Source organism: Opisthocomus hoazin, chromosome 21 (genome assembly GCF_030867145.1).
Source record: "Opisthocomus hoazin isolate bOpiHoa1 chromosome 21, bOpiHoa1.hap1, whole genome shotgun sequence".
NCBI classification, from domain to species: domain Eukaryota; kingdom Metazoa; phylum Chordata; class Aves; order Opisthocomiformes; family Opisthocomidae; genus Opisthocomus; species Opisthocomus hoazin.
In genome coordinates, this window is record NC_134434.1 from 3,451,865 (window position 1) to 3,463,555 (window position 11,691).

An 11,691-nucleotide genomic window follows, 5' to 3' on the forward strand; every position below is an offset into this window, starting at 1 on the left:
ATGGTGTATGTGCCAGGAGCAGGAGAAGGAGCAGCTGGAGCAGCAAGCTGAGGAGCAGCGTCAGCGGCAGTGGCACCCGTGTCAGTTGCAGGAGCAGGAGAAGCAGCAGCAGGAGCAGGAGCAGTGTCAGCGGCAGCCGTGGCAGGCGTGGCGGCAGCAGCAGCAGCAGCAGCAGCATGCTGACGAGGTGGCCGAGTGGTGAAGGCGATGGACTGCTAATCCATTGTGCTCTGCACGCGTGGGTTCGAATCCCATCCTCGTCGGTCGGTCTGTCTGCCCAACGATGGGCAAAGTAGTTTCTTTCGGAGTGCGAGCAGCTTGACGACTGCGCCCCTAAGCAAGCCCATGTTTTGTGAGGAGAGTTGCCTGAAAAGAACTGGCAATGTCGTCTTCTGTCTCCACATGGGCAAGAGGAACAAGAAGGGAAGGAAGGAAGATCCAGGGAACTCACCGCATGCCCAGCCTCTCCTCCATCCTCTGGGAAGATGATAGAGCAAAACATTTCCTGGAAGTACCTTCCAAACATAGGTGCCACAGGAAAGTGGTGGGGAGAAGTAAGCGTGGGTTTATGAAGGAGAAGTCAAGCTTAAGCAAGCTGGTAGCCCTCTACAGTCAGATGACTAGCTTGGAGGAGAAGGGAAGAGCAGTGGATGTTGCTCACCTTGCCTTCAGTAAGGCTCAGCCAGAGACAGGAATGAAAAACAATCTCCGCGTAAACCCTTTTCCATCACAGAACATTGCACGTCCGATTTTCTTTATGGCAGGTATTGCCCTTACCCGTACACAGAACCTCGGAATTGTTGGGATTGGAAGAGAGCTCCTGACATCCTTCAGCCCAAGCCAACTGCCCCGGCAGAGTCTACTTCAGCTGGTTGCTGAGGGCCTAGTGCAGTTGCGTTTTGAGTATCTGCAGGGATGGAGACTGCAGAACCTCTCTGGGCAATCTGGTCCACTGTTTGACCGCCCTCACGCTGGAGATGCAATTTCATGCATTTTAATTTGTGCCCATTTGCTCTTGCGCTGCTAGTTGCTACTGCTGAGAAGAGTCTGTCTCCCTCTTCGTTCCCTTCCATCAGGTATGGGAAGAACCCCAGCTCTCACGGCCTGCCGTCATATTTCAGACGCACCAAGCCCTTAAGCAGCTTTGTGACAAGGCAGGGATCTGCAGGGAAGACCTGCAGTGTGGAGGCAGGAGCAGCCAGCAGCCAGCCATGCCTGCCAGCGGTGTGCTGTCCCAGGGGGTCAGGAGCAACGTAGCAGGGGTCAGAGCGACTGGGACAATCCAGCGTGGTTATGAAAGGCACAGAGGTGCCCGGAGAATCCCTCTTCCTGCCCACACGACCTCCCCTCTCTTACACACGTTTGCACTTCTGCCTCTCTGACCACCGGTCTCCCTCTCCCAGACCCTGGACATTACCTTGGGATACCTCTTCCCCACAACCGTGGGCCTCTTGCTCTCCCCGCCCTGCTGTCCTCTGGGCACACTTCCCAGGAGTGTGGCACTCCCGAGGATGCCGCGTGTCTTATGGTGTGAGCAGCTGTGAGCAGCATGCCTGGACACACCAGCGTGCAGACAAGAGGCAGGAAGAAGAGGCTGGGGCTTTGCTGAGGGCCTGAGAGCTCAGAATGCTGCTGAGCCCACCCCCGTAGCCACCCCTCCGGCAGCCTGGCATATCCCTAAGGCCTGAGAGCCAGCTGAACGGGACCACTGCTCCCACGGCCAGTGCGGCTGGGTCTGAATCCAGAGGGAGGGTCTGTGAGAGATGAGAAAGGGGCTGCCTGCTGCGGAGAGGTCAGCTGCTTCAGCGGCGCCTTAATCTCACCTGGCCAGCCTCAGGGAAGCAAAGAAGAGCAGAACTCTTGCTCATCAACAGGCGAGCTTGGCGGTTTGGACAGCCAGCAGCATCCCTTTCCGGCTGGTGGCTGCTGAACCCAGAAGCCCAGCAGAGCTCAGGCTGCCACAGCTCCACGGCCTCAGGCCCAGCCAAAAATCAGGGCAATTCTGTGATTCTAGGAATGTCTGGGCTTCCTTCATACTTTGTTTTGTGGCCTTCAAGGTGTGCCGACGAGTGATGGGGCTCCTTCCACACCAGTTCTCACCTGAGACACTGGCCTCGTCCCCATTGCTACGGGATGTCAGCGGGGAGAGACAAGGCTCTCTCAAACCCAGGAACTCTGGAGAAACCTGTAGTTTTACCAAGGGAGGAACCCTTTTGGATACTCAGCTAAAGGGCTTTGGAGAAGAGGGGAGAAGGAGACACGACTCTCTTGCCAAGCTGATGCCCAATGTCTTTAATGAGAAAATCAAAGGAAAATGGAAACGACGAGAGCTTAAGCAATGCAGTTTGGAGGCTGAGTAAAGGTCATCCAACTGCCCTTCAAGGCTCCGGCAATCATGCATCACCTAGACCCGTTGCTACGGAAGGAAGGAGGAGGCATTTGCAGGGTCGCATAAGGCAAAACAGAGCAAGAGGTGAAAAGAGAGAGGCTTCGTTGGGAAGAGGAGGAAGGCCAGCAGCGGCTCCTTCCTGCAGGCAGAGCGCTGGGAGCTCGGCTCCTCTGCAGACCACGGCCGTGCTCGCAGGGCTGGCTCCAGGGCTTTCCTCGAGGCTCAGGGCGCTCGACCGCGGGCAGGCAATCCACGGGCTTCAGCATAAGAGATTGCCCCGTCCCAGAGGCCCACAGAGCCCACGGCCCAGACCGTACCACCCAAAGCCCCCCAGACCCAGGGAGCCCCCAGAAGCGATGGGCACACTGGCAGCGCTGAGAGAGCTCCCCACGGCAGCCGACGCGCTGGATCCCACGGCTGTGCTCTGAGGGAAGGAGCTGAGGATTGGGCCGGGCAGCGTCACCAGGACTGGCGAGGGCTGGATCGTAACGCTGGAGTCGGCGCACCGGAGGACGCACGGCTCGTTGCAGCTGTTGGCAAGCGGGGCTGGGCCGCAGGCAGCTGGCGCGCACGGGCTGTAGCACGACATGTCTGGCGGAGAGTGGCGACCCTGCAAGACCGGGTGGGAGCAGAGGGCATTAGCTCTCAGGCCCTTTCAGCTCCCCATCTCGGCTCCCCCGAGAACCAACAGTGCCTGGGTCGGCCTGGATGTCCCTCAAAAGTTCCCTTCTGTGCCAAAGGTGACCAAGGCAGCTCGCTGCTGCACTGTGGATGGGTGAGGAAGCACCTGGTGACGCGTTAGATAGCACTGGTCATCCAGGCTCGGACTTCAGCAGAGCCACTGCTATAAAAGATCCCAACTGACTCCCTGTTGGAAGGGAACAAAGCCTTCCGTCTTCCCTCACCGACTCACCTCCTAGAAGAGGGTAGCACAGTGTATTTTCAAGCCTGCACCAAGTCCCAGAAGGACCATGCACAGAAGGGAAGCCGTTCACCTGACAGACATCCTACCAGCAGGATGAGAAGGAGTGAGTTCAGACTTACCAAGTTCACCGTGGAGAGCAAGGGAGGAGATGTGGATGGAAGGGCCTGGAGTGACACAGGCTTTTTATACGGTCAGCCAGCACCTCAGGAGACCTGGAACACGCCTTCTTTGTGAAGCACGTGAACAAAGAGCAATTTGAGGCTTGCAAAGCACAGCCAAGAGATGAAGAACTTGTCTCTTTGATCTGAAAGGTCTGGCTTGCAGTTCCCTATTGGGTGCAAGCACAGTGATGCAGTAGATGTCAGCTGCTCAAAGCCATGGTCATTTGAGGTCCCATGCCAGTTCCCGGGAAAGGGTTTCAGTAGCTGCAGGCCCTGTCCATGGTTGAGCGCATCCTTGCTGGGGAAGGTGACTACCAGCCTCAGCCAGGCCTCTTTCAACTGTGGAACACTCCTGAAGAAGGCTACTCACGTGGGTCTCCGGTTGCAGGGCTGAGGCTGACCCTGCAAAACATAAGGTCCTGCAGGGCCCTGGAAGGGCTCAGCAATCAGCTAAGCCTCGGCTGGCTGGCTGCCTGTCTGTCCCAGCGACACAGAAAGGACGGGACTCCGATCCCCAGAGTGGCTGGAAGGTGAAGCCCAGAGAAGGACCCTTTCTGCGATGGAGAGAAGTGCCGTAGTGTGAAGGGATGAGGGCACGGGGACCATTCTTAGAGGGGGCCAGGTAGCTTGTTGGCGGCCTCAAAACAAAGGAGAAAAGGTCTTGTTCTGTGGAAATGTGTCAATTCTGAGTCTCAAAACTCTTGTTCTCCAAGTGGGCAGTCAGCCCCAAGGGTGCAAGGTCTAAGTGGCTGAGGAGTAAACTGCTAGGCATTTGGCTGAGGGTGCTTTTCACTTGTGGTGGCCTTAGCAGCCCTGGGCAGGACATGTCCTCTTGTGGCTGCAGTGCAAAGCAGAAGGCATCTTGCGGAGCAAGCCTGGGCCTGTGCTGTCCGCTTCCTGCCCTCAGGTGTTACCGCACACCTGCTGAGGCAGGTGAATGCATGTGCCCTGTCCCGCTGCCTCAGCTTTGCTCGGGCGCAGCAAATGCCAGGCTCCTCATGCGGCAGAGGAATGCCTCCCCGCCCTTCCCGCATCCAGCAGCAGGACAGGATGGCAGGCCAAGGACAAGAGCAGCCCGGCGACGGCACTCACTGCCTGCTGTAGTGGAGCTGTGAGGGGCTGAGTCCTGCTCCTGTGTGGTGGCAGAGGAGGCTACGTGAGGAGCGGAGTGTCTGTCCTGGCGTCTGCTCCTCTTTCCATCACCTCTCAATTGCCCAAAGGGAGAGCAACCCGTGGCGCTTCTGCTGGGCTGGGCCATGTCTCAAGGGGCCGCACCTTGGGGCTTTGGGGGCTGGAAGCGACGGGCAGCCTCCTTGCTGCCCTTCAGTTGTGAGCTGTGAGCTGTGGCACTGCGTCGACTCTTCCAGCAGGATGGCACAACAGCCCCAGAGCATGGCGCTGCTGGAAACGACGGCAGAAGTGAGACAGAGCCATCAGTCCTTTGCAGGAGAAGACAACAGCCTCCTTCTAGACTCTGCCTCCAAACAGCATGGCCACCCGCGTGACAGCGTGGCCCATCTTCCCAAGCAGCACGGGCAGTCAGAGGCTTGCTCCTGGCAGCTCTCAGGGCTGGCAGCACACACCTGGCCTTTGAGCTCCTCCCAGGCCTTTCCAGACCGGCACAGTCTCCCCTCGGTCTCGTACGGTAGCAGGGGCACGCTCTGGTGCCACTGAATGGCCGCAGCCTCAGTCCGCTGCTCTGTCACACGGGTGTGTTCAACAAAGCAGGCTCCCCAGGCCCTGGACACGCAGGGGCGGCAGCTTTCCTCCGTTTGGTCTCTGCTCCAGAAACGTCCGGGGGTGGCAACATCAGGGCACGTTCGTTCTGCCCTTCTTTGGCTGCTGTTTCACCAAGGAGCTTGCCAGGATTTCCAGGAGTCAACAAGTGGTTGGGCAAGACGCTAACAGCCATGACAACACTCTACCCAAAGCTGCAGTTCTGCAGGAATGCGGATGTGAGGTTGCGCCTAGGGTCCCCTGCAGCTCTGAATCCATTTCCCCCAGAGCCCCTGATGCCAGTGCATGGATGATTTGCACCAGGTGGATCCTCAGCACTTTGTCGTGACTCACAGGTGACTCCGAGGTGGTCTGCTGGTGCCACCTTGCAATTACAGGGCCCCGAATGCCCTGGATGTGCCAATGCGTCCCTGAGCCAGGGAAAACAAGCCAGGCCTTCTGGGTCACTGACCTGAACAAGCCACCTGGCAATGATGCAAAGATGCGTGTTGTTTGGGAAGACTGCGCCAAAGCAAACAGGTCCACTTGGTGATGGCTCTCTTTCAGGCACGAAGACAACAGCTGAACTGCTGGGCTCCCTTTGCGTGCCTGGAAAGTGTGTGCATCACCGAGGCCCAAGGGGAGCAGAGATCTGCTACCGGGTACCCTCATCCGCTCCAGCAAAGGCCTCCGTGTCCCCATCCCTGCATGCGACGGGCTTTCACTCCAGACCGCAGGAGAGCCTTGTTGGACCATCACCTTCCGATCACCCCGAGTCTTCTCTGTTCTCTGTCCCTCAGCGCAACAGCCATCCTGCAGAGGCTTGCCTGATCTCTGAGCAGCTTTGTAGCCTCAACCCATCAAAGAGAGACCTTTCTGAGCGGGGTGGCCTTCAGGCATGCTCCCCAGGCAAAGTCCTCAGCAAGCGGTGGCCATGTTCCCCAGGAAGGGCAGGACATGCACAACGCCTACTCGTGGCCTGAATCTGCTGGCAGGCTTCCCCAGCAACTGGAATCAGACCTCAAATGAGCATTGGTCTGGGGAAGAAACAAAATTGCTATCGACAAAATCACTGCAGTGCTGGCCAGGATGAAAAGGGAGCCAAGCATTTCAGGCAAAGGAGGCATGTCTTTCATCTACCAGCAGAGCTTTGAGGAGCCAAAAGTGCTGTTTCTCAACATGCTTCGTGTTTGTGTCGTTGTTCAGCTCCCCTGGGGCTCTGGGACGCACTATAAAAGTGTGCCCAGCTCCCAGCTCCTCTATCCTCTCCTCGTGCCTTCCTCTGCTCTGTGAAGTTGGTGAGTCTCAGTTCATTTTGCCTCTTCTCTCCTCGGTTGGCAGGACAGACTTTGTGGAGAGGGATGCATGCTATTTTCCTCCCTTGTGCTCGCTGGATGGTCTAGGATGTGAAAGGCGGCGTTGGCTGGGTTCTTTGCCAGCCGCCTTTCTTTCCAAGGCTCGCGACAAGGGCTGATGATCAGGAAGCAAACAGCCCGATGCCAAGAGGCGGGAGCCTCTTGGTCTGCAGTAGAAGAGCTGGGGGTCTGAAAGGGCCTGAGAGCTAATGCCCTCTGCTCCCACCCGGTCTTGCAGGGTCGCCACTCTCCGCCAGACATGTCGTGCTACAGCCCGTGCGCGCCAGCTGCCTGCGGCCCAGCCCCGCTTGCCAACAGCTGCAACGAGCCGTGCGTCCTCCGGTGCGCCGACTCCAGCGTTACGATCCAGCCCTCGCCAGTCCTGGTGACGCTGCCCGGCCCAATCCTCAGCTCCTTCCCTCAGAGCACAGCCGTGGGATCCAGCGCGTCGGCTGCCGTGGGGAGCTCTCTCAGCGCTGCCAGTGTGCCCATCGCTTCTGGGGGCTCCCTGGGTCTGGGGGGCTTTGGGTGGTACGGTCTGGGCCGTGGGCTCTGTGGGCCTCTGGGACGGGGCAATCTCTTATGCTGAAGCCCGTGGATTGCCTGCCCGCGGTCGAGCGCCCTGAGCCTCAAGGAAAGCCCTGGAGCCAGCCCTGCGAGCACGGCCGTGGTCTGCAGAGGAGCCGAGCTCCCAGCGCTCTGCCTGCAGGAAGGAGCCGCTGCTGGCCTTCCTCCTCTTCCCAACGAAGCCTCTCTCTTTCCGCCTCTTGCTCTGCTTTGCCTTATGCGACCCTGCAAATGCCTCCTCCTTCCTTCCGTAGCAACGGGTCTAGGTGATGCATGATTGCCGGAGCCTTGAAGGGCAGTTGGATGAGCTTTACTCAGCTTCCAAACTGCATTGCTTAAGCTCTCGTCGTTTCCATTTTCCTTTGATTTTCTCATTAAAGACATTGGGCATCAGCTTGGCAAGAGAGTTGTGTCTCCTTCTCCCCTCTTCTCCAAAGCCCTTTAGCTGAGTATCCAAAAGGGTTCCTCCCTTGGTAAAACTACAGGTTTCTCCAGAGTTCCTGGGTTTGAGAGAGCCTCGTCTCTCCCCGCTGACATCCTGTAGCAATGGGGACGAGGCCAGTGTCTCAGGTGAGAACCAGTGTGGAAGGAGCCCCATTGCTCTTTGGCACACCTTGAAAGCCACAAAACAAAGTATGAAGGAAGCCCAGACATTCCTAGAATCACAGAATTGCCCTGATTGTTGGCTGGGCCTGAGGTCGTGGAGCTGTGGCAGCCTGAGCTCTGCTGGGCTTCTGGGTTCAGCAGCCACCAGCTGGAAAGGGATGCTGCTGGCTGTCCAAACCGCCAAGCTCGCCTGTTGATGAGCAAGAGTTCTGCTCTTCTTTGCTTCCCTGAGGCTGGCCAGGTGAGATTAAGGCACCGCTGAAGCAGCTGACCTCTCTGCAGCAGGCAGCCCCTTTCTCATCTCTCACAGACCCTCCCTCTGGATTCAGACCCAGCCGCACTGGCCGTGGGAGCAGTGGTCCCGTTCAGCTGGCTCTCAGGCCTTAGGGATATGCCAGGCTGCCGGAGGGGCGTCTAGGGGGGTGGGCTCAGCAGCATTCTGAGCTCTCAGGCCCTCAGCCAAGCCCCAGCCTCTTCTTCCTGCATCTTGTCTGCACGCTGGTGTGTCCTGGCATGCTGCTCACAGCTGCTCACACCATAAGACACGCGGCATCCTCGGGAGTGCCACACTCGTGGGAAGTGTGCCCAGAGGACAGCAGGGCGGGGAGAGCAAGAGGCCCACGGTTGTGGGGAAGAGGTATCCCAAGGTAATGTCCAGGGTCTGGGAGAGGGAGACCGGTGGTCAGAGAGGCAGAAGTGCAAACGTGTGTAAGAGAGGGGAGGTCGTGTGGGCAGGATGAGGGAGTCTCCGGGCACCTCTGTGCCTTTCATAACCACGCTGGATTGTCCCAGTCGCTCTGACCCCTGCTACGTTGCTCCTGACCCCCTGGGACAGCACACCGCTGGGAGGCATGGCTGGCTGCTGGCTGCTGCTGCCTCCACACTGCAGGTCTTCCCTGCAGATCCCTGCCTTGTCACAAAGCTGCTTAAGGGCTTGGTGCGTCTGAAATATGACGGCAGGCCGTGAGAGATGGGGTTCTTCCCATACCTGATGGAAGGGCACGAAGAGGGAGACAGACTCTTCTCAGCAGTAGCAACTAGCAGCGCAAGAGCAAATGGGCACAAATTAAAATGCATGAAATTGCATCTCCAGCGTGAGGGCGGTCAAACAGTGGACCAGATTGCCCAGAGAGGTTCTGCAGTCTCCATCCCTGCAGATACTCAAAACGCAACTGGACTAGGCCCTCAGCAACCAGCTGAAGTAGACCCTGCCGGGGCAGTTGGCTTGGGCTGAAGGATGTCAGGAGCTCTCTTCCAACCCCAACAATTCCGAGGTTCTGTGTACGGGTAAGGGCAATACCTGCCATAAAGAAAATGGGACGTGCAATGTTCTGTGATGGAAAAGGGTTTACGCGGAGATTGTTTTTCATTCCTGTCTCTGGCTGAGCCTTACTGAAGGCAAGGTGAGCAACATCCACTGCTCTTCCCTTGTCCTCCAAGCTAGTCATCTGACTGTAGAGGGCTACCATCTTGCTTAAGCTTGACTTCTCCTTCATAAACCCACGCTTACTTCTCCCCACCACTTTCCTGTGGCACCTATGTTTGGAAGGTACTTCCAGGAAATGTTTTGCTCTATCATCTTCCCAGAGGATGGAGGAGAGTCTGGGCATGCGGTGAGTTCCCTGGATCTTCCTTCTTTCCCTTCTTGTTCCTCTTGACCTCTGAAAGAAACTACTTTGCCCATCGTTGGGCAGACAGACCGACCGACGAGGATGGGATTCGAACCCACGCGTGCAGAGCACAATGGATTAGCAGTCCATCGCCTTCACCACTCGGCCACCTCGTCAGCATGCTGCTGCTGCTACTGCCGCCATGCCTGCCACGGCTGCTCCTGCTCCTGCTCCTGCTCCTGCTCCTGCTCCTGCTCCTGCTCCTGCTTCTCCTGCTCCTGCAACTGACACGGGTGCCACTGCCGCTGACACTGCTCCTCAGCTTGCTGCTCCAGCTGCTCCTTCTCCTGCTCCTGGCACATACACCATTTCATACTGTTTGACATTGGAGAGAAGGAGCCGGGCTCCAGATTTTGCCTTTTGCCACTGCTCCACTTTCCCGACAGCTGGCTGTGCTCCAGGGACCTTTGGGAAACAGGTGCTTGCGTTCACATCAGAAGGTGACTGAACAGCACAGCCCCATGCTCCTTCCTGGAAGGGAGCACGGGACACTGACCCTGCAGTGGCTTCGCACCTCCAAAGGACTTGACCCTCACTTTGAGATTAATTTGCCACCAACCACAGCCCCGTTGCCTTCTGGAAGGATACCACCACCTCACAGGGACAGGATTCACTCCCACTTGACTGGTGCACTTCTCACCAGGACGCAGCATGTGCCTCAGCCTTGGGCATGTGAACAAGGGGCACTTGCAGATTCAGGACTGTCTCTGGCGCAGGAGCCCACGGCACGAGGGAGGACTGGCCTGGGAAATGCAATGCTCTGCCAAGCTGCTTCCACACACTGCTGGCATTCACTCCCCATTGTGGCTATGAAAATGTCCTGGGATTCGCTTCCCGCGTCCTAAACAAAGACTTCCGTAACAAGGTAGCCACGGCCATCATTGGCTCTCGTTAATCCAGCAGTCTGTTGAGTCCCTGCTGTGATCAATGCAGCATGGTGACATTCAACAGAAAACCTGGACTTCCTTCATACTTTGTTTTGTGGCTTTCGAGGTGTTCTGACGAGCAATGGGGCTCCTTCCACACCAGTTGTCACCTGAGACACTGGCCTCGTCCCCATTGCTACGGGATGTCAGCGGGGAGAGACGAGGCTCTCTCAAACCCAGGAACTCTGGAGAAACCTGTAGTTTTACCAAGGGAGGAACCCTTTTGGATACTCAGCTAAAGGGCTTTGGAGAAGAGGGGAGAAGGAGACACGACTCTCTTGCCAAGCTGATGCCCAATGTCTTTAATGAGAAAATCAAAGGAAAATGGAAACGACGAGAGCTTAAGCAATGCAGTTTGGAGGCTGAGTAAAGGTCATCCAACTGCCCTTCAAGGCTCCGGCAATCACGCATCACCTAGAGCCGTTGCTACGGAAGGAAGGAGGAGGCATTTTCAGGGTCGCATAAGGCAGAACAGAGCAAGAGGCGGAAAGAGAGAGGCTTCGTTGGGAAGAGGAGGAAGGCCAGCACCGGCTCCTTCCTGCAGGCAGAGCGCTGGGAGCTCGGCTCCTCTGCAGACCACGGCCGTGCTCGCAGGGCTGGCTCCAGGGCTTTCCTCGAGGCTCAGGGCGCTCGACCGCGAGCAGGCAATGAACGGGCTTCAGCATAAGAGATTGCCCCGTCCCAGAGGCCCACAGAGCCCACGGCCCAGACCGTACCACCCAAAGCCCCCCAGACCCAGGGAGCCCCCAGAAGCGATGGGCACACTGGCAGCGCTGAGAGAGCTCCCCACGGCAGCCGACGCGCTGGATCCCACGGCTGTGCTCTGAGGGAAGGAGCTGAGGATTGGGCCGGGCAGCGTCACCAGGACTGGCGAGGGCTGGATCGTAACGCTGGAGTCGGCGCACCGGAGGACGCACGGCTCGTTGCAGCTGTTGGCAAGCGGGGCTGGGCCGCAGGCAGCTGGCGCGCACGGGCTGTAGCACGACATGTCTGGCGGAGAGTGGCGACCCTGCAAGACCGGGTGGGAGCAGAGGGCATTAGCTCTCAGGCCCTTTCAGACCCCCAGCTCTTCTACTGCAGACCAAGAGGCTCCCGCCTCTTGGCATCGGGCTGTTTGCTTCCTGATCATCAGCCCTTGTCGCGAGCCTTGGAAAGAAAGGCGGCTGGCAAAGAAACCAACCAACGCCGCGTTTCACATCCTAGACCATCCAGCGAGCACAAGGGAGGAAAACAGCATGCATCCCTCTCCACAAAATCTGTCCTGCCAACCGAGGAGAGAAGAGGCAAAATGAACTGAGACTCACCAACTTCACAGAGCAGAGGAAGGCACGAGGAGAGGATAGAGGAGCTGGGAGCTGGGCACACTTTTATAGTGC

General features: G+C 57.8%; 3 protein-coding genes and 2 non-coding genes across 5 annotated transcripts; 2 read left to right on the top strand and 3 right to left on the bottom strand.

Annotated features, from left to right (window-relative positions):
* Window positions 1-181: 181 nt before the first annotated feature.
* Window positions 182-263, top strand: TRNAS-GCU (transfer RNA serine (anticodon GCU)). The gene has a single exon. It is a non-coding gene; the product is annotated as a tRNA-Ser (tRNA).
* Window positions 264-2,497: 2,234 nt separating this feature from the next.
* On the bottom strand, window positions 2,498-2,994 carry LOC142363853 (beta-keratin-related protein). Its single transcript, XM_075440939.1, has one exon. It carries the CDS (start codon window positions 2,976-2,978, stop codon window positions 2,649-2,651), a length of 330 nt encoding a protein of 109 aa, XP_075297054.1. The 5' UTR covers window positions 2,979-2,994; the 3' UTR covers window positions 2,498-2,648.
* Window positions 2,995-6,417: 3,423 nt separating this feature from the next.
* LOC142363855 (beta-keratin-related protein) lies at window positions 6,418-7,490 on the top strand. The gene is made up of 2 exons (XM_075440945.1): window positions 6,418-6,489; window positions 6,785-7,490. The coding sequence occupies exon 2, from the start codon at window positions 6,806-6,808 to the stop codon at window positions 7,133-7,135; it is 330 nt and encodes a 109-aa protein (XP_075297060.1). The 5' UTR covers window positions 6,418-6,489; window positions 6,785-6,805; the 3' UTR covers window positions 7,136-7,490.
* Window positions 7,491-9,423: 1,933 nt separating this feature from the next.
* TRNAS-GCU (transfer RNA serine (anticodon GCU)) lies at window positions 9,424-9,505 on the bottom strand. The gene has a single exon. It is a non-coding gene; the product is annotated as a tRNA-Ser (tRNA).
* Window positions 9,506-10,806: 1,301 nt separating this feature from the next.
* LOC142363864 (beta-keratin-related protein) lies at window positions 10,807-11,691 on the bottom strand. The gene is made up of 2 exons (XM_075441043.1): window positions 11,620-11,691; window positions 10,807-11,324 (listed from the first exon to the last, which is right to left on the bottom strand). The coding sequence occupies exon 2, from the start codon at window positions 11,301-11,303 to the stop codon at window positions 10,974-10,976; it is 330 nt and encodes a 109-aa protein (XP_075297158.1). The 5' UTR covers window positions 11,304-11,324; window positions 11,620-11,691; the 3' UTR covers window positions 10,807-10,973.